General features: G+C 42.2%; 1 protein-coding gene across 1 annotated transcript in view; it reads left to right on the top strand.

Annotated features, from left to right (window-relative positions):
* The first annotated feature begins 10,358 nt into the window (after positions 1–10,358).
* Positions 10,359–22,889, top strand: part of LOC119162009 (cytochrome P450 4c3-like) — a 45,054-nt gene continuing 32,523 nt past the window's right edge. The window contains exons 1-2 of the mRNA XM_075879841.1: positions 10,359–10,462; positions 18,678–18,766. Coding sequence (XP_075735956.1) covers positions 10,385–10,462; positions 18,678–18,766 — 167 coding nt within the window. The 5' untranslated portion in view covers positions 10,359–10,384. The remainder of the gene's footprint in view (positions 10,463–18,677; positions 18,767–22,889) is intronic.

Raw genomic sequence — 22,889 nt, 5'->3', positions numbered from 1 at the left:
AGGAAGCATGAAAGCAGTGAAGAGAAAACTTGAGATAACCGAAAATTGAATGTATGTGCTAAGAGACAAGAAAAGCAAAATAACTACCAATATGGATAGGATTGCTAATATAGCGGAGGAGATATCTGTAAAATAGCCAAGACAACCACGACCTTAATATAAGAACCACCAGTAACCGAGATTACACCCCACCAGTAATGATAGAAAAGCCAGAAAAGCCTTGGAAAGCACGCAAAGGGAGAAAACTGCTGGTGAGGATCAGGTAACATGAGATCTGCTGAAGGATGGAGGACATATTGTGTTAGAAAAACTAGCCACCCTGTTTACGAGGTGTCTCCTGACGAGAAGAGTACCAGAGGCTTGGAAGAACGCTAACATCATTTCAATACATAAGAAAGGAGATGACAAGGACTTGAAGAATTACAGGCTGATTAGCTTGCTCTCTGTATAGTACAAGCTATTCACAAAGGTAATTGCTAACAGAGTAAAAAAAACATTAGAATTCCATCAACCAAAGGAACAAGCAGGATTTCGAACAGGCTACTCAACAATCGACCACATTCATGCTATCAATCAGGTAATATAGAAATGCTCAGAATATAACCAACCACTATACATAGCCTTCATAGATTACAAGAAGGCGTTTCATTCAGTAGAAGTATCAGCCGTCATGCAGACACTGCAGAATCAGGGTGTCGATGAAGTATATATATACATCCTGGAAGAAATCTACAGGGGATCAACTGCTACCGTAGTGCTTCATAAAGAGAGCAACAGAATACCAATCAAGAAGGGTGTAAGGCTGGGGGACACAATCTCCCCAATGCTATTTACCACGTGCTTACAGTGGATTTTCAGAAGCCTAGAATGGGAACAGTTAGCGATAAGAGTTAACGGAGAGTACCTTAGTAACCTGCGCTTCGCCGATGACATTGCATTGCTGAGTAACTCAGGGGACGAATTTCAACTCATGATTACGGAGTTAGACATGGAGAGCAGAAAGGTGGGTTTTAAAATGTATCTGCAGAAAACGAAAGTAATGTACAACAACCTCGGCAGAGAGCAGCGCCTTGGGATAGGTAATAGCACTCTTGAAGTTCTAAATGACTATGTCCTCTTAGGAAAGGTAATAACCGTGGAGCCGAACAACGAGACTGAAGTGAATAGACGAATAAGAATAGGGTAGAGACAAGTTGGCAAGCACTCTCAAATTATGACAGCTGGATTACCACTATCCCTCAAGAAGAAGGTGCATAACAACTGCATCTTGCCGATACTTAGTTATGGAGCATAAACCTGGAGACTTACAAAAAGGGTTCAGCTTAAATAGAGGACGACGCAGCGAGCAATGGAAAGGAAAGTGGTTGGTGTAACCTTAAGAGACAAGAAGAGAGCAGAGTGGATTAGAGAACAATCAGGGGTGAAAGATATCATAGTTGAAATCAAGAAGAGGAAATGGACATGGGCTGGTCATATAGCGTGTAGACAGGATAACCGCTGGTCATTAAGGGTAAATAACTGGATTCCCAGAGAAGGCAAGCGGGCTAGAGGAAGACCGTAGTTTAGGTGGACAGATGGGATTAAGAAGTTTGCGGGTATAAATTGGCAGCAGCAAGCACAGGACCGAGTTGACTGCAGAACGTGGGAGAGGCCTTTGTCCTGCAGGGGACGTAGTCAGGCTGATGGTGATGAGGATTATGCTGATGATGATAATGATGATGATCAATAAATAAATCAAGATTAAATATGTGCAAAAAGTACCCATTATGGCATTTTTAGTGTTTTTATGATCGACACGACGAGATGTCAAAGAGATTCAGGAGCAACGTGCAGAAAAGTACTTCTCAGCTGCACGCCTCACTCATACCTTAAAACTTCTGCTTTCTTCAAAATCTTTCAAACAACAGGCGTCATGCCTAGAGCTGTAATCTAGCTCACCATAATACAAGACTGAATTCGCAAAGTAACTCATAATTCTAAACGGATGCAACATACATTTTTGCACATATCAGTCACTAAAAGATTGTATATTGTGTTGACTAAAACATGCGCTCTATTTTTTCATCATAATGTACTTAGTTTTAAACAAACTTTTTGTCTTAACTTTGTGACGTCATCGTGTGCGACATGTTTCAAGTTGGAGTGCTTTATTTCTAACTTTGGATCCTCAAGCCCAGTAATAGAGGTCACCAGTGCTAAGTTCTTAAAGTGTACCGATATATATTCAAGTGTAACTCTATCCTGTATATTCCAACAATATATTGGCGAATATATTCTATCACCTTATTATATAATCGAAAGGGTGATTCCTGTGCATAAATCTGGAAGTAAAAACTCCCTTCAACTACCGGCCAATTTCACTAACCAGCTTCCCTTGTGAAATTCATGAACATGACCTTTTCACTAACATTCTGATGTTTCTAGATCCTAACTCATTCTTTTCAAATGCTCAACAGGACCTCTGAAATTTTTGTCTTGCGAATTAGAGCTGGCTTCATTTACCTACACGTTACACACCATTATTCAATATCATTCTACCCTTGATTTTATTTTTCTTGATATTGCAAAACGTTTGAAAAAGCTAATTAGAGTTAAGGAACAGTTCGTACATATGTAAGTAGCAATAACAGCGATTGGGCAATCTGTGATACCATGTAAGTATTCGCAAACTAACGAAAGTTTAATTTAGTAAGTTTATGAAGTTTCTAACGAATGAATGCAGAAGTAGTCTTAGTGTAGTTGGGAAATCGAAGAAAACTGTATTTAAAAAACACAGTGGCTTTTGGATGCGATGAACTGTTAGTAGCTCCAGAGCTCAGTAAGTGAATCAAATCTGTGACCTAAGAGTATGCAAAGCTGTATCGAGAGACTATCAAGTGCGTCCGGCCCCGCGCTTCAAGCTAGGATTCTGCTTAGGTCACAGTTACTGCTTACAGTTCGCTTCAGACCCCTGGTTTCGCTATATCGCATGCAGAGAGAGAGTATTCTTTTCACGGCCGCTCAGGTCCCCTCACAATGGCCCCTATCAATAATCAATCATTGCAACAACTATTCGTAGGTTAAAATATTACTATAGTGTGCCCTTTTTAGCACTCAGTGTGTTACCTGCTCTCGAAAGCTTTAAAGAACCAAGAACTAGTGTACAGACAAAATATCTTCCTCTAAGCGTTGGCCCTGTCCGAATGAAAAGACGCACTTGAAAGCTTTCAAAAGGTCGTCACAGAAAAGTTTCGTTTCCTCATTCCAAAGCCATCCTCTTATTGTCCCTGAAGGGACATCAACCTTTTTTTTCTAAAAGTAACTTTCTTCCGTATACGTGACATAATTTTCACCAATAAAACAACGATTATGACATTTCTGGACACATCGGCTCATGGTTTTGTCACAACCTGAAGCTCACATGTGGCCCTGCGGATCGCTCCTTGAAGAAACTGGCTTACAAAGAAGATTTTTTGTAGTAACATGTGAGTAAATATGTCTACATGTCACAAATCACGCAGCCTTTCGGTGGATGCTAACGGGAATAATCTTTTTCTGATACAATATGTTCTTTTTTTTTGTTTAACTGCTCCTACCATGGCAAAGCTGCTGCACTCCGCTGAAAAAAGATCTGTCCATTTTTTTCTTCATTCTTCTTGTACATACGTGCCCGGAGTCCTAGTTATGATATATTTCTTTTTAGCGAATGAATAAACGTGCTGTTGATTATAGGAGGTCATGGTGGTTGCAATGTTTCTGTAGATAAGATTTGCCTATAAAACCTGGCCAGCAGTCACTCTTGAACCTGTCTTTTCACGTCACCCTTAATCGCATGGCACAACCTATGCGTCCACCATCCCGGAAATTTTATTGAACACAGACTCGTCAACAAACCCTCTGATTCTCTTGCTGTCTCAAGTGTATTGCTTTCTCTCGGCAGGTTTCGACTGTGGAACCCTCGTCTGTATATTTTTCTGTAACCGCATTTAATTGCGTGATTGAATAATAAATGACTTTGACTTTGAAGGAGCCCCGCCTGCAGATAATGACGAAGTATTATATACTGGAGCACTTCATTGCGCATGGTGTGCGATGGATAAGTGGCAACCCAAGATTTGAACATCCATGCAAGACTGAATGCAAGTCCTGTTCCCAATCTGTATTACAGGGTGGCTTTCGTTCGGCTAGGTCAATTTACAACACGGAACTACCATCGCAGCTTCCGAAGCGAACGATTGTGTTGAGGCTGTGGTTAATTTACCCGATAGATCACTGTCACCTGCCTTGGGAGCTCTGCAGTGCTAAGGTGTCATGTATTCCATCGGCAGTGGCACCAATATGCAAACGTAAAATTTCGATTCTCATTGCGATCACTTGAAAACTTCTCTTAAAAAACGGTGGTGAAGAGCGACACAATTTCGGTGGAACAATAGCATGAGATTGCTGTTAAACAGCCCCATGTGTCACCCAAGCAAATTATGTTTACTAAGAAAACAAGCAGTCAGCGTATACAGAATGAAAAGTTAGTTAAATGTACCTAAAAAAAGCGTGGTGATTAAGCAATAGTATGAGTAACGTTGTGTGCTTTTGTACCAACGAGCTGAAAGGCCTAAATTGGTGGGAGCAGGATGTTATGTGGCATTCAACACTGTCTCTTTCTGTGTGTTTTGCTCCTTTATATTTATCGAAGCAACATAGTTCTAAACGCATCCAAGCACAATGTCGTGGAACGGATCGCTCTCTTATTAAGAATTGTACTACGATTTGAACATAATAAATAGAGCAATTGTGTGAAACGACCGAGAAAGAGCCAGGGAATGCCCCAGTCAGGATGGACTAGCTAGTAGAATGCTGTTCTGACTTACGATCATATTACCACGATTACATGTGCATGTGCGGAATTCCCATCTACGTTCACATGCTCGGGGATGCCGAAAAAAAAAACAGGAGAATCCATGTTGAAAGAAGTAATCGCTATTAGTTGCAGGCGCGGACTGCCCCATTGTTTGGTGGGTTTTTTTGTTTTTTTTTGTTCTCACCCCATTACGAAGCAGAGACGGGTAAAGCATGGCGGTAGAGACAGGCTTGCTCCGCTACACCTTGCTAAGAGGTTACATCTGCCTCTCTCTAAAGCGGTGCATTGTCTGCGGTCTCTAATCACCGCCTAGGACGAAAGAAAGAAGCACCATACAACCCCCCCGCCTGTGTGATTTTATCGTGCCCAGCCTACGCGTGTTTCTGCGAAAGCTGCATGAAAACGAAAGAGAGCCTTTGCGAAACTTGATGGCCTGTTTCTTGATAATAGTCGGGCATGGGAACGTCTCTCCGGCTCTGTTCTGCGAAGTAAACTGAGCCGAGGAGCAATTTGAGGGGCACGTTGTAGGTGACTAAGAGGTCTCATTTTTTGCAGATCTTTATATTTCCTCCCGTTTGACACGTGCAGAATTTTCCTGCACACACCAACGCTTTCGGAGAAAGTTCGAGCCAGTACTATACAAATCAGCTGGGCACATTGGCATTCTAATAGAAAATACATGTACCTGCCTCATCAGTGAACGAATGTGTTGTTTTTTACTCCCCCTCTTTATGCAGTTTTGAGTCATCAACATCATCCTGATTATATGTGTATACCACTTCGAAGAAGTGTAACCCAGTGCCAAGCGTGTAGTCAGAAGTTTTATTCAGCGAGGGGGCCACCTCCTTGATCACGGGCGGGTACCTCTTGAAACGGTCCCTTTTTGCTATCTATGCTATGGCGGAAAAAAACTTTGGTGGGGTGGAGGAGGGGAAACTGGTTCGGTGTACTACCATTTGGTTACGCACTTCTCCAGTGATCTCTGATTACCCCCATCTTCTCTCAGCTCGCTCCAACGTATTTCTACTGAATTGTTATTATAAAATGAAAATAGGATTTGCCAATTTATCATGACAAACGTCCAAGAGATGAATGAACCGGGTTTCTGTGTTAAGCAAGCCGCGCGAGCACGATCCCGCACACACGCGAGTGACTTCACTTTAACGCAAATATAGTGTGTATACAAAAACATTTATCCCCTAACAACAATATTGTTATCAGAGAAATTGAAGTGCATCTACAGAAAAAATCAAATTATCTATTTTTGGTGAGCCCGGACTTGCTACAATTATTACCAGTTTTAAAGAATAATGACAACTCACCGAAAACAGTGCCAAAGAAAGGATAAGGAATGTTGTTAAAGGAATTTAGGGCACATGGGAAGAAACGAAAGTGGACTAGGAGTGGACGATGCGCAATACCATGCACTGAGACATCATCCCTCCAACCGCTTCTTAGCGTATAAGTTATTGGGGTATTTTATAGAGTAAATGTAATGGTATAGTGCCAGTCATGGCTTGCTTTGAAGCCCATCTTATTCACTTCAACGAATTTTTCATTCTTTATGTGTGTTTTTTATGTGAGCTCAGTAAATACGTAATCTAAATTGGCGTGAATACTACAGAACTATACGCTACTGACACGTTTATTGCATACCAACTCGGGCATCTTCCCACCTTGTGGCTGACAGGCTTTACTGAGGAGCCATTTCCCTGACCTGAATTGAGGGCTGGGCAAAGTTTCTTTAGTCTAGTGTTGCTTTAGTGCTCAATATTTTGTGATAGTGAATAATCATGCTTGATATTTTGTAATTACACGAGCTGCTCATGCTTTGTGTGCCTTTCGCGAAGCACCGATACTGTCACTAGGCAAGCTTTGGCTGCGTAAAACGGAAAACAATGATTGACACAAAACGTTACTGGGGAGTTTTCAACTGTTTTCGAATGATTTCGGCTTTAAATAGAAACTATACTGAACATTTTACGTTGAATAATACATGGCTATAGATTGTGATAGGCATTTGTGTTTTTACGTTAGATAACTAGTAAACTTATTATAGAACCGAACCCGTCATTAAGCTGTCAGAATGAACAATTTGCCATGTTGGTATTTTGTGATTTGAAATAGAAGGAGCAAAAAAGACGACGGATAAACAGAAGGTCAAAACACACGCGCATGGCTCCATCCAACAATGCTTATTGAAAAAAAAAAACTAGTGCTGATAATGCAGATAATCTCGTCCCGTTTTGCGAACCGTGCTTTTCTTGGGGGGGGGGGGATAGTTGGAAGGAAGCTGCCGTACCTTTTAATGAAGCTTACTAATTCATTCATTAATTTTTTGACCTAGTTGGTCGATCACTTCTGAAAGGAAAAATGCTGTAGTGCAAAGCAACACACGGAGAGAGAGAGAGCTAACCTTAGAAAGGTCAGGAATTTTTCAATGGTAGCGACATTGCCGTGCTCCTTGTCAGCGCGTTGCTTATGGCTACGATTTTTTTTTTTTTGCTTCAGAAGTCACGTTTCTCTGCTGCGCAGTCTCACTGAGAGATTTGAACTCTTAATGCAATAAAGATATGAGGAACACACTCACGCAATGATCACCGGCTTCAACGGCAGTGAGGGTCACTTGGCCATATAATTTAGAAATTTAAAGTGGTACTGAATTTTCGCGCATGCTCCGTGGTTGCTAAAAGTCCAAGTAAGTTAAACGGATTACTAATAGAGGCAAAAAAAAAATATGCAAGCGGTTGCTCATTGCATGAGTGTGGCCTTTACAACTTTATTGCGAAAACAGTTGCGATACTACAATGTGACTGCACAGTATTGAAGCGAGACAATACTATCTTCTTGAATAGCGCCTGTTTTTTCTTTGAATAAACTTTGTTGGAAGTGGCGCCATCTGTGTGTGTGTGTGTGTGTATGTGTGTGTGTGCTTGCATGCGTGCGCACCTTTTCATCCATAACTTTTGCGCTTTCTAAATAGAATCATGTAGTTAGATTTGTGATGCACCGACAACCATAAAGAAGATGACCTTTCCGCGTCCAGATAGTCCTTTTAAGTGGTAGTCATAATGCCTAAACCACCACGAGACAATTATCAGAAAAGGTAAAATGTTAAAAATTTATGTACGTACTACGAACTAAAGAAATCAATGTTGCAGAAAAAATGAAAAAAAAATGTTGACAGCTGTCTGTCAAATTTGATTTGGGCTTTCACAATCAATTTAGCAGTCAAAATTCCATGTTTGAGTGAAAACAGCAGTTGTGTGTTTTAAAAATGTGAGTGTGATTTCAATAAAAGCAGAAGAATGATTATAGTGACGCGCAAACTAAGATAATAAAATAGTTTCTACCTATACCGTTGGCTGTCAGTTCAACAGGCTTACGTTTAGGTTCTTTCCTCATGAGATGTTTGATAGGTACTAAGCCCGTGGAAATAAAATACGCAATATTGCGGCATTCGCAAGAATAATAGTACAATCGCACGTACTTCTGCGTAGCATATGCTACATAAACAGGTCTATTTGAAAACCACTCTGATTTTATTTGAACTGAGATACACAAAGCTCTTATCACACGAAATTTTGTTCCATATGTCGAAAACAAGGGATGATTTTTTTCTGTCTCATGTTTTAAAAAGGAAGAGAGATATTTTGGAAAATAAGTGGAGATGTTTGTTTGGCTTACGCCTGACATTCAACAACATGTTCTGCGTGAGGATTATGATGTCATCATCATCCTCCTCCTCCTCATCATCATCATCCTGACTACGCCCATTGCAAGACATAGGCCTCTCCCATGTTACGCCAGTCAGCTCGGTCCTGGGCTTGCTGTTGCCATTTTACTCCCGCAACTTCCTAATATCACCTGCCCACCTAACTCTCTGTCTCCCCTTAACACACTTGCCTTCTCTTGAAATTGAGTCTGTGATCCTTAATGACCATCGGTTATTTTTACTGTATTTGAGACACGTGAAATTATTGTTTGTGTGTGGGTAAATGAGTGAGGAAGTTAGTATTGTTGTGCAGGAAAATATGCTGGGAATTTCGTGAACATTTGGAGGGAACAATCCCCGAAATAGAAAATCATGTCCTTGAATGGGAATTTTTCGGCGTGGAACGAAACATCAGTAGTACAGAGGCCCATACTGGTGACTAGCTTCTGACCAGAGGGACCGGTGGAAGCGCCAAGTGTGTGCCAATACGAGTCTCGCAGCGTCTTGCGTCGAGAAAGGTATCTCGGCAATTTCTGTCGAAGCGTCAAGTCCTCCTTTAGCAATCTCATCAGCTCAGATGTTACCTTGTATTTCGCAGTAGGCAGGTATTCACTTTAGAACAATGCGGTGATGGAATTCAGTCGCAGGCTTTGTTACATAAGCGTTTGATGTCCCTGATGAGTTGGCCCTGCGTGCGTGCAGGGTTCAGAGCCTGCAGCGCCACACTTGATTCAGTAAATATGACCAAACACACAGCTGTCTGGTCAACAGGGTACTTAAAGGTAGCCCATAGTGCAGCCAGTACAGTGGCTGTAGATGAGAGGAAGTGACTGAGAGTGGCTTAGATGGTGACATTAAAAGATGGAGTCCAGACACCAATGACGAATTTTGCCAGCGTAGTAGAGCGGTCAGTGCAAATCTGACGGTGAGCTCTGTAGCGGTTTTGCACGTGCTCTCAAGTTAAATACGTGATTGCTGGTTCGGGTGTGCGTCTCTTGTTCATGAACCCATGCATTGAGTCGTCTATGTTAAACGAAAGAGTTTTCTACGATGGCTCCGAAGGCTTTGATGCACTTTTATAACGTAGTGGGAGCAAGCTCCGTACAACAGGAGTGCTGTCTTAGGCAAGCGGATAGTCCGACACACAGATGGCATAATGCAGGTGGAATAAAAAAAAACCCCTCCAGCTGCGGAAACACAGCAGATGAAGGCCGTCTACTTTCTCGGCAAGGCTTCCGATGCTTGACGCAATCTTTGGTAGGCCAAGGCAAATCATCGAGGCTTTTGTACACCATTTGGGCTTTCGCTTAGGCTTCAGTCAGTACGTGTATATTGATTCTGTATATGCCATGTAAAGGAGAAAAGCTGCAACGTAGAAGGCCTTCGCAGAGGATCGAACACATTTGCAGCAGGACACTAACGGAGCAGCTACAGGCATTGCTTGATAACAAGCGGAAGATGTTCACGTATGACGCAACCATTTCCTTTAATATCCGAACGTGGGGCGTCCACATCCGGTCGATTGTCACTCCCAGAAACTTACGGCATGTAACGTACCTAATGTGAGAATACGCTACCTTTAACGCATTGCGCGACACATCATGCGCTATGTTTTGTTACACACTGGCAGCTCTGGAGAGATCGAAACATAAGGCGGTAATTCCTTCTTCTTCTATTTGTTGGGTATGCAAGAGCACTACGTTTTCTCTTAAGAAATAAAAAAGTTAATATAAGTAGGTACATTGTCACCTTCACTTCGTTTTTTTTATTATTTGTTATTTATGTTGTTTTTTTCCCATGCAGAATTCTCGTACCTGCTGCGGGCTTTATGCGAGATGTACAAGAACCAGACATTCAAGACGTACCTGGGCTTTTCCCCATTCGTGATTATACAGGACCCTGAAAACGCTGAGGTAAGTTTACAACGATGTCCGCTGTGGTAGTATAGTGGTTACAGTGCTGGGCTGTTGACCCGGAGGTCGCGGGTTCGATTCCGGCCGCGGCGGTCGCATTTAGTGGAGGCAAAATGGTTGAGGCCCGTGTACTGCGCGATATATCATTGCATGAGAACAGCAGATGGTCCAAGCTTTCGGAGCCCTTCACTACCATGTCTCTCATAATCATGTCGTCGTTTTAGGGCGCAAAACCTTATATATCAAGTTTAGGATAAGGAAACTATACATACCATAGCACGACCTGCGGATCTTTTCTGGGGGCATGAATCACAAGACATACAGTTGTTTAGAATCTACGCGCTGCCGGTCCAGCACCTACTTCTCTTTTTTCGTAATATTCACGTGCATGTCTTGTAAAAAATAACATTGATACGAACTATGAGGTTCCGGTTTATCTCAAGAGTTAAATCAGGTACGTACATCAGGGTGTAAGTTTACTTCACACAAAAAGACGGATAACTGTACGGATATTTATTGAAAAATAAGTGAATGTGTTCATTGAAACAGTCGACAGTTTTCTTTTGAGCGTTCCGGATTGTCACAGCAGCTGGCGGAGCATGTTAGAACCACGCGCTTTTTTCCACGTGGCCTCTGAGATTGGTTTCGGCAATGAAACGGAACATGGAGTAAACCCAAGGCATAGACTACGCCGCACAATCGTCGAGGTGCGAGTGCGCCCAGAAGACACCGAGGGCAAGGATTAGAGTCGCCGACAACTTTCATTCGATAGCTCTCCTTCACCTTAATTAAAGCTCGAAGTAACAACCGCTCTTTTAATAAATGCGAAGCATTCCTTCGTGTACTGCAAGCACATGAGGCGTTGCAATGAATCTATCTATCTATCTATCTATCTATCTATCTATCTATCTATCTATCTATCTATCTATCTATCTATCTATCTATCTATCTATCTATCTATCTATCTATCTATCTATATTAGGTCTGGGTGCTTTTCTAATCACCTCTTTAACGTGGGCCCGCAGGGCGCGGGTTCGAATCCCGGCTGCGGCGGCTGCATTTCCGATGGAGGCGGAAATGTTGTAGGCCCGTGTGCTCAGATTTGGGTGCACGTTAAAGAACCCCAGGTGGTCTAAATTTCCGGAGCCCTCCACTACGGCGTCTCTCATAATCATATAGTGGTTTTGGGACGTTAAACCCCACATATCAATCAATCAATCAATCAATCAATCTTTAACGTGGAGGAAACCAAATTAGTAGGAGGGTAAGAGGATGTGACGAATATACCTGGCTGGTCATGAGAAGAATTAATAACTTGAAAATATTGTACCAAACGTCGTCAAACACTCTCCATCAAACCGGTCTAATTCATATCCGTTGTCACGAGGAGCAGTATGCGGGTATGCGCCGCAAGAGATTGACAGCGTATATCTATTAAGAAAGCGCGAGAGCACATATGGGTAATCTAAATGCAATATTGCTTAGAAAAACTGGCACCGGCAGCACTCACTTGACGAATGCAAAGAAATATCAAGTTCCCACCAGAAATCGAACCGAACTATTCCGTGCAGCAATCAAGTATTCTACCACAGAGCCTCTCGAAGTCTAGAAACGGCTTTGAAAAAATACCCTATGTATGCGTCATAGTATTTTTGAAACGTGAAGTTTGAATCCTGTGCTGGCTATCTAAATTTATGATCAGTATATACGTATTCCTATGATATAGGCGTCGCGTAGGGTGAACGTCGGTTGAATACGTAAGCGGCATTCACTCAAGTTCGTCTACGTAGTAGTAACGAGGGCTGCCATCGTCCTCTCAAGCACAAGCATATCTATCAGCTTACGAATTCTGGTGTTGTCAGTACCCATGTGCATGTTGCCATCGTTGCGCAACTGCACACAACGCGTTTTACAAATATATGTTTCTGTTCAACATGTATTTGTGCAGAAACTTGAAACATTCTTACATATCTATAGTGCCATTTCAACACATTGCGTTAAATAAAAATTTACACATAACTCACCTTCCCTCCACATGCTTCGCTTAACATAATTTCATGGTACATTGGATTTTTTATGCAATTTTTACTGTATTACTTTACAGCTGCACCGAAAACATCATTATCTGTCCACCTAAACAACGTCCTTCTAATGGTTCTTTTCTATGACCTTGTGCTGTGCATACCCGCGTAACGTAGTATCTGAAAGCTATGGGCATGCCAGGCCAAAACTCCGCAGTTGTATGGCTGCAGCAAATTATGACAAACTTGCTTGGATCACATTGTAGTTTTCTGACGTTTTGCTCAAAGTGAGATGTTACACCACTCTAGTACGATTTTCTAACAGCTATTCCAACGGCGTACTTGAGTGCATTGAGGCCTGCAAGTCTTACCCTACGAGCTAGAACTTCCTAAATTACTTTGAACGCTGAGTACCAGGGCTTGACGTCAGGGAGGCCCGGGGTATCCAGTGCCCCCCATCTATTTTCAAGAGGGAGGCTCGGCCCTCCCTCAGCTGCTCAACTGCGGCGGGAGGCACCCATTCGACAAGTGCTAACGGCGATTTTTTTTTTTTGTAGAAGTGCTTTGCGCAGGGAGCTCGCAACACCAATTTCCTTAATAATGATTTCATCGCGAATGTTGGGTTGATGCAGCTCGACCAAAACAAGAAACCAGGTATTGTCATACTGCTGCATACAATTTCTTGGGGTGTTCGCCTTCATAAATCAGTGGCTGGGGTGCTCGGCTGCTGACCCGAAGGTCGTGGGTTCGATCCCGGCCGTGATAGTTGCATCTTTATGAAGGTGAAATGGTAGAGGCCCGTGTACTGTGCGATGTTAGTGCCCACTTAAGAACACCAGATGGTCCAAATTTCCGGAGCCCTTCACTACGACGTCTCTCATCATCATATCATGGTGTTGGGACGCTAAACCCAACATGGTTTTTTTATCGAGGCACTGCACATGACGGGCCTGGCATTGTTTGATTAAGCTTCTTGGCACAGATTAATGGTTCACGAGGCACCTGAACGTTTAGCTACATGTTCGGTAAAAGTTCAATCTGGTCTCTTTACGTTAGCAGTCAATTTTCAATCGTTCACTTTAGAATCAAGAGTCAGATTTAATACTCGTGATGCATTCATTTTGCCACCTTGTCAGTAAGTAAATGAGAAAATGAAACATAGCAATGTCGTGCCTAAAGTTCTCGATGTAGCGAGTAAAATAACGGTCTGCCTTACGGCTTTCTTGTCGCGTTTAAGCTCACATATGTTTAACCGTCATCATCAAGGATTATTTCTGAAAAATTGTTTCTAAAATGACAATTTCAAGATTCTTGATTGGACCAGCACAATATACAGGTTCCAAAAATACACTCGGACTTATACCTGTAGTACATTCATGCACATCTGTTTAACTTACTTCGTTAATAAAATTTGCTTCACGGCAATGCGTGCATATATAAATATATATTATACCTCACCGCTCTATGAGAGCCCCCTTTAAATGAAGGGAAACTTTAAACCCTGCTCTTTGGACATTAAATGCAAACGATAAACGAAATATAAATACAATAAAAAAAGAGGTAAGAGGCGAGAGATCCGGTTTGCGTGACCGTGGAGGATTGCGACTCAAGTTCCACGGGCAGCCGACGCACTTCTTTGTTTAGGCTCTAACCGTTTTCAAGGGAAGCGCGTGTTCCAGTTTCTGTGAAAGTTTTTCGCTGCATTCATGCTTCCTCCTCGCCGCGTACGTTTTTTGTGCTCGCGTCAGCCACCAGTGACCTTGAACACAAAGACGCACCTTGTGCTCCACGTAATGACATATGAATAAAGAAAGATTATTTTCAACAGAAAAACAACCATGCAGGGTCAGTACAATTTGCCGGTAGTTCAATGAAAACCGAGAGTGCTTCCTGGCTGCTACAATTATAAACTATAGTTCGCTGTTTGAAGGAACGTTTTACAACACACATGTGCATTAAGACCAATGCAAACATTCCTGTGACAAATTAAGGCCGGAATGCAAACATGAACTCAAAAGAGAAATCAGGGCAACACGAACTCCGGGATTTCATGGCAAGTGTGAAATCGTGGCGTCCAGCGTTTGTGTTTCTACTTCTTTCTTCTGTCTACATATCAACGCCTACCACCTTTGATCACAAAACCCTACCAACTTCTCAGTATTTTTTCTTTTCTTTTCTTCTCCACCTCAGTGTAATAGTGGCTAGCGTGCTCGGCTGATAACTTCTTTTTTTTTTTGTTGCCCAGTTTCAATCCCGGCCGTGGCGGTCGCAATTTGATGGAGGCGAAATGGTAGAGGCCCATGTACTATGCGATGCCAGTACACCACGAGATGGTCCAAATTTCCGCAGCCCTTCCCTGCGGCGTCTCATAATCATTTCGTGGTTTCAAGACACCCAGTTATCTGTCATTCTCATACTCCTGAAATGCTGACTACATTGTAGTAGCCTGTCTTCTGAACATTACAGAATGTGCAATAATTTGCCCTTCCTAACTCGCACTGATGTTATGGCGCACTTCTCTATATGTTCAAAGTTACGTAAAGCTTGTAGCTCAGCGCAATTATATTTGTTTCTATTAAACATGCATGAAACTGCATGCAGCTTTGTTAAATAAGTCTTCTGCGCGCCTTACGGGTCGCAAAGGGCATACATGAGAGTGTGGAGAACATGTGCAAGGTGACTTCCTCGTTGGCTTTGGCCTCCTATCTTGCCCCCTTATCATCAATAGTTGTGTTTCGGATTAGTCCGCTTTTCAGCCTTGCTGTTACCTCGAGCACAGAGTTGTTTTCATGCTAGCGCCTCTTGTCAACATCAAGGGATTAGATTCAACTCCCAATGTTGTTTAGCCAAAAATTAAACATAACAGGCACGTGAAGAAAGGAGGCTCCGACAGTCTTCAACTGAGACATTTAGGTGATTCCACTAATACGTATAGTAAGGTTGCGATAATTTTTTTTTATTTTAGGCTGCCATAAAACGAAAAGAGTTTCTATGACATAATGTAAATCGCGCTAAGATATCATGCACGAGAATTCCTGATTGTTTAACATTTCAAGGTTCATCTAATGGGACGTTATGGAGGCGCACGTAGTGACGTGGAGTGGTTAAATTTGCATTAGAGTGGATTAGTTTAAGTAAAAAACGAAGAACCCCTATCCATTCACGTAGAACGAATGATTCCAATAATATCGCTGTTTTCTGTGAGTTGCTGAGAACAACCGATTGGACGGACGTCTACAATGCAACCGATCCAAATGAAGCGTACGAAAATTTCATTATAAAAGTTAATACCCATTACAATGTCGCTTTTCCTGTTGTGGCAATTGGAAAACACAGAAAGGCCCGTAAGAATTGGATAAACAAGGCTCTTATTATGAAAATAAAAGAAAAAAAACTTGATGTTCACTAAATTTCTTAAAACGAGAAGTTCTGAGATATTAGCTGAATACAAAAATTTCGTAATGTGCTAAATGCTGATCTAAAAAAAGCAAAGTCGTCATTTTACAGAAATAAGTTTTCAAACAGACGTAACAATATTAAGCAGATCTGGGAAGGAATTAAAACTCTCATCGGCAGCAAAGCTAACACAGCACCCGTCGAAATGCTGGTTAAGGGTATTATCTATGACGGTGTTGCATTGGCCGAAAAATTCAATGAACACTTTCTGGAAGCTGGTAAATATGCCGGCTCAATTCCCTTGCCTAATAATACCTCTCTTACGTCATGCATTCAGATTTCCAACTATGACTCGATATTTCTGACGGCAACAACAGAAGCAGAAATCACAACCATCATTAATTCTCTAAAAAATACTTGTGCTCTTGGTGATGATTACATCTCACCATTGCCAATTAAGAATTCCATTAGTTGCCTTATAGAACCACTGACCTATATATTCAATCAGATGTTGGCTACTGGCGTGTTCCCAGATAGATTAAAGATAGCACGTGTTACTGTTGTCTTTAAAGGTGGAAATAAAACAGAATTCGGTAATTACTGGCCAATATCAGTTCTGCCAATTTTTTTAAGGTTGCCGAAAAAATAATTTATGCACGTTCCTTTGGCTTCTTTTCCGCAAATATTGTGATAAGTGATCATCAATACGGTTTTCAACCTGAGAACTTGACTGAAACCGCATTGCTTTATATAACAAATGTCTTAATTTGAAACATTGAAATGAAACACTTTACTATCGGACTATTTCTCGACTTCAGTAAAGCGTTCAATTCGGTTGAACATGACATTTTCTTAGCAAAATTAGAAATTTATGGAATTCGTGGCATTGCAAGAAGCCTTGTGAAAAGCTACCTGACTGCACGTCAACAATACACAAATCTACATAACGACACTCGCTCTAACTACGGAACAGTAAAATATGGAGTACCTCAAGGATCAATATTAAGACTCCTTCTATTCACTGTGTACATAAATGATATTGTAAACATTCCTTCATCTTGGAACATTATCTTATATTCCGACGACACTAATATCTTCTTTTCTGGTCCCAACCTAAAAGAACTTGAGCAGAGAGCGAATAGTTGGCTTGAAGAATTAGAGGGATGGTTGAGGAAAAATCAGCTGAGAATAAACGGGAAAAAACTAATTTCATTTTATTCCGTGCTAAAAACAAAGCAATACACCACAATCCAAAACTCTATTTTGGTAATTCAGAAATAACATGTGACAGTAGCTGCAAGTTTCTGGGCGTACACTTCCGCAATGACTTGAGCTGATCTGATTACGTGAGTCATGTAAAACTGAAAATGGCTCGATCCATTGGTGTTATAAGCCGTATTAACCATCTTCTTCCTCATTCGGTGGCAAAGCAGCTATACTTTTCTCTCGTTCATTCGCACCTCACATACTGCAACTTATTTTGGGGCACATGTAATAGAACCAATGCACAAAAATTATTTACCATGCAACAAAAAGCATTTCAGCTATTAACTAAAAGGCTGGATAGACATAGACATAGCAATTTATTTTCTGTTTTTCGTGTATTGTGTTTCACTGAATGCTACAAACATAAAGTGATGGTTATTATTTAAAATCTTATAAAACAAGATTTTGTTTCCATCAGCAATATGTACCTCACTCGTCACATTGAATATAACTTACGAAGGACGTCACTTGTTTCAGCACGATCTAGAACAAATTATGGTACCCAAACACTTGACCATCAAATTATAGATATATGTAACAGTTTTCCTTCTGTAGTAGAATTATCATAGATAAACAGATCTGTACATTATTTTAAAACGAAAGTAAGATCACTCTTCGATCCAGGATGAAGAGCTTGATGCAATGTGTTTTGCCACTTGCGATGTATACTTTTGTTCACCAGGTTGTACTTCACGCCCCGCCGCGGTGGTCTAGTGGCTAAGGTACTCGGCTGCTGATCCGCAGGTCGCGGGTTCGAATCCCGGCTGCGGCGGCTGCATTTCCGATGGAGGCGGAAATGTTGTAGGCCCGTGTGCTCAGATTTGGGTGCACGTTAAAGAACCCCAGGTGGTCGAAATTTCCGGAGCCCTCCACTACGGTGTCTCTCATATTCAAATGGTGGTTATGGGACGTTAAGCCCCACATATCAATCAATCAGGTTGTACATCACTGCGTTTCATTTGTTAAGCTACGCACATTGTTAGCTCCACTTGTATTCTGAATTATAACGAATAATATTGCACCTCTTCATTCATTAAATCTATTCACAACTTTATTCTGATGGACATATCAACATGAAATGGTTTTCTTAGGTTTTCGTACTTTTATAGCGAAATCGCTTGAAATTCCATGACTTCTCTACAGTGATGCTGTCGAATTGTGCTGTACTGGATGCTTTTCGCTTTCCTCACAGCTGTCCTTGTTTTTGTTTTTGTTTTTTTGTTTTTTTGTTCACGAAAATGTTTACACGAGTATATGTCTCACTCCTCGTTTTTTTTTTTGTTCACGAGCCAGGATGTAGGCCTAGTCAGGAAACAGTTTCGTCTGTTCCCTTTTGCCTCATCTCGGTGGCATGTAACTGTTGTGTACACATGCCAGAATAAAGTATTATATATATATATATATATATATATATATATATATATATATATATATATATATATATATATAGAAATGCAGAAATGTAGTGCTATGCCAATGCTTCTGTCTTTTCAGTCCATACAAAACTTCTCTGGCGTTCACGCTTTACGCAGGTCCTTCTTTCAAGCTCAGAGAACCTGAGGAAGCCCTTGTTTTACACTTTCACCATACCGTGGTTGGGGCCAAGAAATATGCTTTATATGTGAGTAACTCCCAAGAACTTAGACGTATGTTTCAAACGCTTTCTATGAGAACGCTTAATTTACCTAATGTGTTCTTCTTTCATAGGCATGAGTATGGGTCGGCTAATACTAAAGCTCACCCAAACTCGCTCAAGAAATATACTTCCTTTTCAGCACACTCTTAGACTCACACTCACAAAAAATTCCTTCAAGCGGACTGACTCGAACTCAGACTCACTACACTTTTTCTCAACCAAACTCCCCATGAACTCAATCCCAGCTCCGTATTACTCAGCCGGATTCACTCAGACCCTGGCGTGGGGCCGGCTCCAACTCTGATGAGTGTGAATGAGTCGACTTCTTCGTTGTTTAACGAAAAATGGTCGTTTTAGATCATCATGTGGCTTCTTAACGTTCATATTTTGCATTACCGGTGCTCTCTGCCACCACTGTGGATTTTTTACTTTCAAACACGAGTTATCATACGTTTCAATGAAGTTAAGACATTTTCATGAAATACGTGACTCACATGAGATATTTGTACCAAGAATTGCCCGTTAAATAAGTTTGCGGAAAAAGCTCATGCCACGCCCCCCCCCCCCCCCCTGCAGAGGCATTTGATCAATGAATATTGATGTGGCGCATGAAAATTAGTTGGTTGAGATATGTGTGGACAGACTTCAGTATAATCGCAAGTCGGTAAGGCGGAAAGAGTGCATGAGTTACAGCTACGGGAACACGCAGTAAGTGCAACTATTATTGTGCAATCAAACGATTCCCACATCCGAAATTGCAGGTGGCTAACCAGAAGAGCGTTCTTTACTTATGCGATGAAATGAGAAACCTTAACCAGTGTTCCTCGAATGCCGAATACTGGTAGAATAAAGTTAAGTCAATGTAACTGCACCCGACATCGCTAAGTATCAACAGCTATACTTCGCAGTTTTTTTTATGCCGTACCTTGGTTTACATCAGCAGGTCCATCATTAGACGAAATTGGAAAAGCGCAAACTACAATAACGAAGCAAGCACAAGAGTAGTAGCACTTTACTTGCATTTGGCGTTTGTATGAAACAAAAATCATAATATACTCATGAACAAAACACGTACATATGCACACAGCCTCCCACAAGATATTGCATCAATCAGTGTTCGAGCAAGAAGTTTGAAAACAATTCATCGCGTATCAAAAATGCATTAAAGTAAAAGCTACTTTATTTTCTTTCAACACCAAAAATGAGCAGCTGACACACTTGTCACCCGCTCAAGAACGCCTCAACCTTTTCCGTTCTGTTTCTGATCTGCCTTTATTGTAAGCAGTGGTGTTGTGAAATAAAGGCGTACATGCACGTTTATTGCTATGTTCTGACGACTTGTTACCAAATACCTTCCTGGCATCATTATTGTGGTGTCGCACCCCGTCTTTGAACCACTGACTAGTCTGGCCAATAGACTTGACCCCAACTCAGAGGTATTTGGCGCGCCACTCTTTCAATACATACAGCGCTTTGATTGGTGTAACATTTTACACGTTTTCATCCTTGCAAAATTACAGATACCTGTTAGTCTGCAAGGCGCTGAAAAAATTACTTGATAATATGTCGCGGAGATACATTCTTCAAGTTATGAAACTTTTTAGGAAAGTTTGGAATTGCATCCACTCTCCGGATATTTTTTTTACCATTCCTCCGGCTGTTTGGATTTCTTAGGCCAAGTGTCGCAAACAGACAAGACAACGTACACTGGGAAACCTGCCTCCCTTAATCTAATAACTAGCTTGGACATGCTGGGATAAGTCAATTGCATGCATGATTTGCGCAAGGTATTCTTAAGGTTATGCTTCCTTTTATTTGCTTAGAATGGGTGCTGTGGAAGGGATAACAAGTTTATTTTATTTATGGCATTAAGACCAACAGGCATGACTAGATGATGAAAATATATTTTTAAAGTCGAATACTGGGTGGAATTATTATTCAAGAGCTCAAACTTAAGACTGAGCACTCCAGAAAGCTTTATGAAAAATTTGGGGGTCTGCCAATGCATCGTTAAGGAAAAGTACAGGTGGTAAATTAGGTACAATTAACTAATTACCTAGATGCATAAATTTACGAATGATTAGAATTTCAGGTAGTTGCACATTGACACATTTTTATTTTCAAGGGATGCCAAAAATGTGGCATAATATGGCGGCAATTATTGAGCTAATGCAAATGCCTATGACCTGAATGAGGTATGACCCACTATGAATAATTGCTGTCAAATGTACGTGGACATCTATCAACATTAAAAATTGTCACAGTTCATGCACACCGAATTCTGTAAGGAGAGTTAACATATTTTATTGGATTTTAACACGGAAATAGTTATGCCGGCATCCATCACAGCTTCGTTGACGTACTTCTGTCACGGGAGGCACGTTGAAAAATATACATGAAGAGATTGCGAAGAAAAAAAACGTGTACCATATAGCAGAAAGTAACCCTGTTTGGTTGCGAAGCAGCAACGTTGCGCACGGCGTTGACGCGATTGAAACTGGCGTCGACGCGGGTGCTGGAAGAACGGTTTTAAGCAAAACGCGGTGAAGTGTTTACTCGAGTAAATGTTTGCTTGAAACATGAAGACACAAAAGGCGGGATGCGTTTAGGATGCTTGCGCTCGGCTTCCTTGCCTCGCGCCTCGACAGTGTTACCGGAGCACCGCCTTTATTCTCGAACGCGATCGGCGTTCATGACTCACACCTCGTTGGTGTCACTAGTCTTCTACTGCCGACGCTTGCGTTTGGCTTCCCCGGCTCACGCCTCGCCAATATTGACATTGCCAATCGTGAATGCGATCAGCTTCGCTAAACCTCGCCACACCAGCGACAGCCGGGAAAGGTACGCGCGGGCACAGTAGCGGGAAGCATGCCACGATGGCGTCCCGCACATCGGTGCGATTGGGCGGCAAGCAACGACACGTTGGCCACATTGTAAGCGTCGTGAGATTCTCGAAGCACGCCCCCGCCGGCTTGCGGCTTCTTGTCGCCGACAGATGGGGAGGGGTTGCGAGGGTAAGATAATGCCCATGTGAGGAGTGGGCTCAAGCATTGCGAGCAGCGGAGAGGGTAAAAAGAGAGAGATGACACATGGCAAGCGGCAACAGGCTAGGCAGTGAGTGACGTCAACGCGCGAGCAATGCGAGGGAATGCGTGACCTACTTGGCACCGCCCGAATACCCGCGGCTAGGGGAGCGCGGTGCGGATGGAGGGACATTCATACACAGGCTAGTCTAAAAACTGCTTCACATCTAAAATTCCCAAGTCAAGCATTCATGACGCGGATTCGAACCAGCAACCTCTCGTTTTTCATCGCGCGGCACTAACCCCTGTCCCACGGTACGTGCGTTGTCGATAGTGCTAACGACAAGCCACATTTGTACACCGTACACCGTTTGGCACTCCTCGGAGCTTTGGCCCCACCGTGGTGGTCTAGTGGCTAAGGTACTCAACTGTTGATCCACAGGTCACGGGATCAAGTCCCTGCTGCGGCGGCTGCATTTCCGATGAAGGCGGAAATGTTGTAGGCCCGTGTGCTCAGATTTGGGTGTACAATAAAGAACCCCAGGCTGTCGAAATTTCCAGAACCATTCACTACGGCATCTCTCATTATCATATGGTGGTTCTTGGACGTTAAACTCCACATATAAATCAATCAGTCCTCGGGGCTTTAAAACTTAAGCGCGTTTTCATTATCAGTGGCGAAGTGATGCGTAGGGCTCGCATTGGGCGCACCCTAAAGATCGTCGTCTCCACGAAGCGTGGTGTCTCCTGCGGGGGCGCTTATCAGACTCGTCATTCGGAAGAGCAGGAAGGTCACTTCGCACGCTGCCGCGGCCCTGTTTACGAAAAGAGCGCGCTGCTGATAAGGCGAAGGACGAATTGTGACAGTGTTCGCGCTTGTCTTGTGTATACTTGTGCTCTAATGACGTGTGTCTTTCTTTCTGTTTGAACAGCGCATTTCAAGTCTCGAGCTGTGAGTCCTCCTATGTATGCTCATTTCGAGTGTGCTTTCTTAAGGTTTGCACAAGTTTCGGGCTGCTTGCCATTTTTAATGTGACTTTGCAATTTCTTGTTGTAGCTAAAACTACGCACAATACTTTCTTTGT

The sequence above is a fragment of the Rhipicephalus microplus genome, chromosome X (genome assembly GCF_043290135.1).
Source record: "Rhipicephalus microplus isolate Deutch F79 chromosome X, USDA_Rmic, whole genome shotgun sequence".
In the NCBI taxonomy this organism is placed as follows: domain Eukaryota; kingdom Metazoa; phylum Arthropoda; class Arachnida; order Ixodida; family Ixodidae; genus Rhipicephalus; species Rhipicephalus microplus.
Note: the sequence above shows the minus strand (reverse complement) of the source record. Positions and strands in the feature narration are given on the sequence as shown.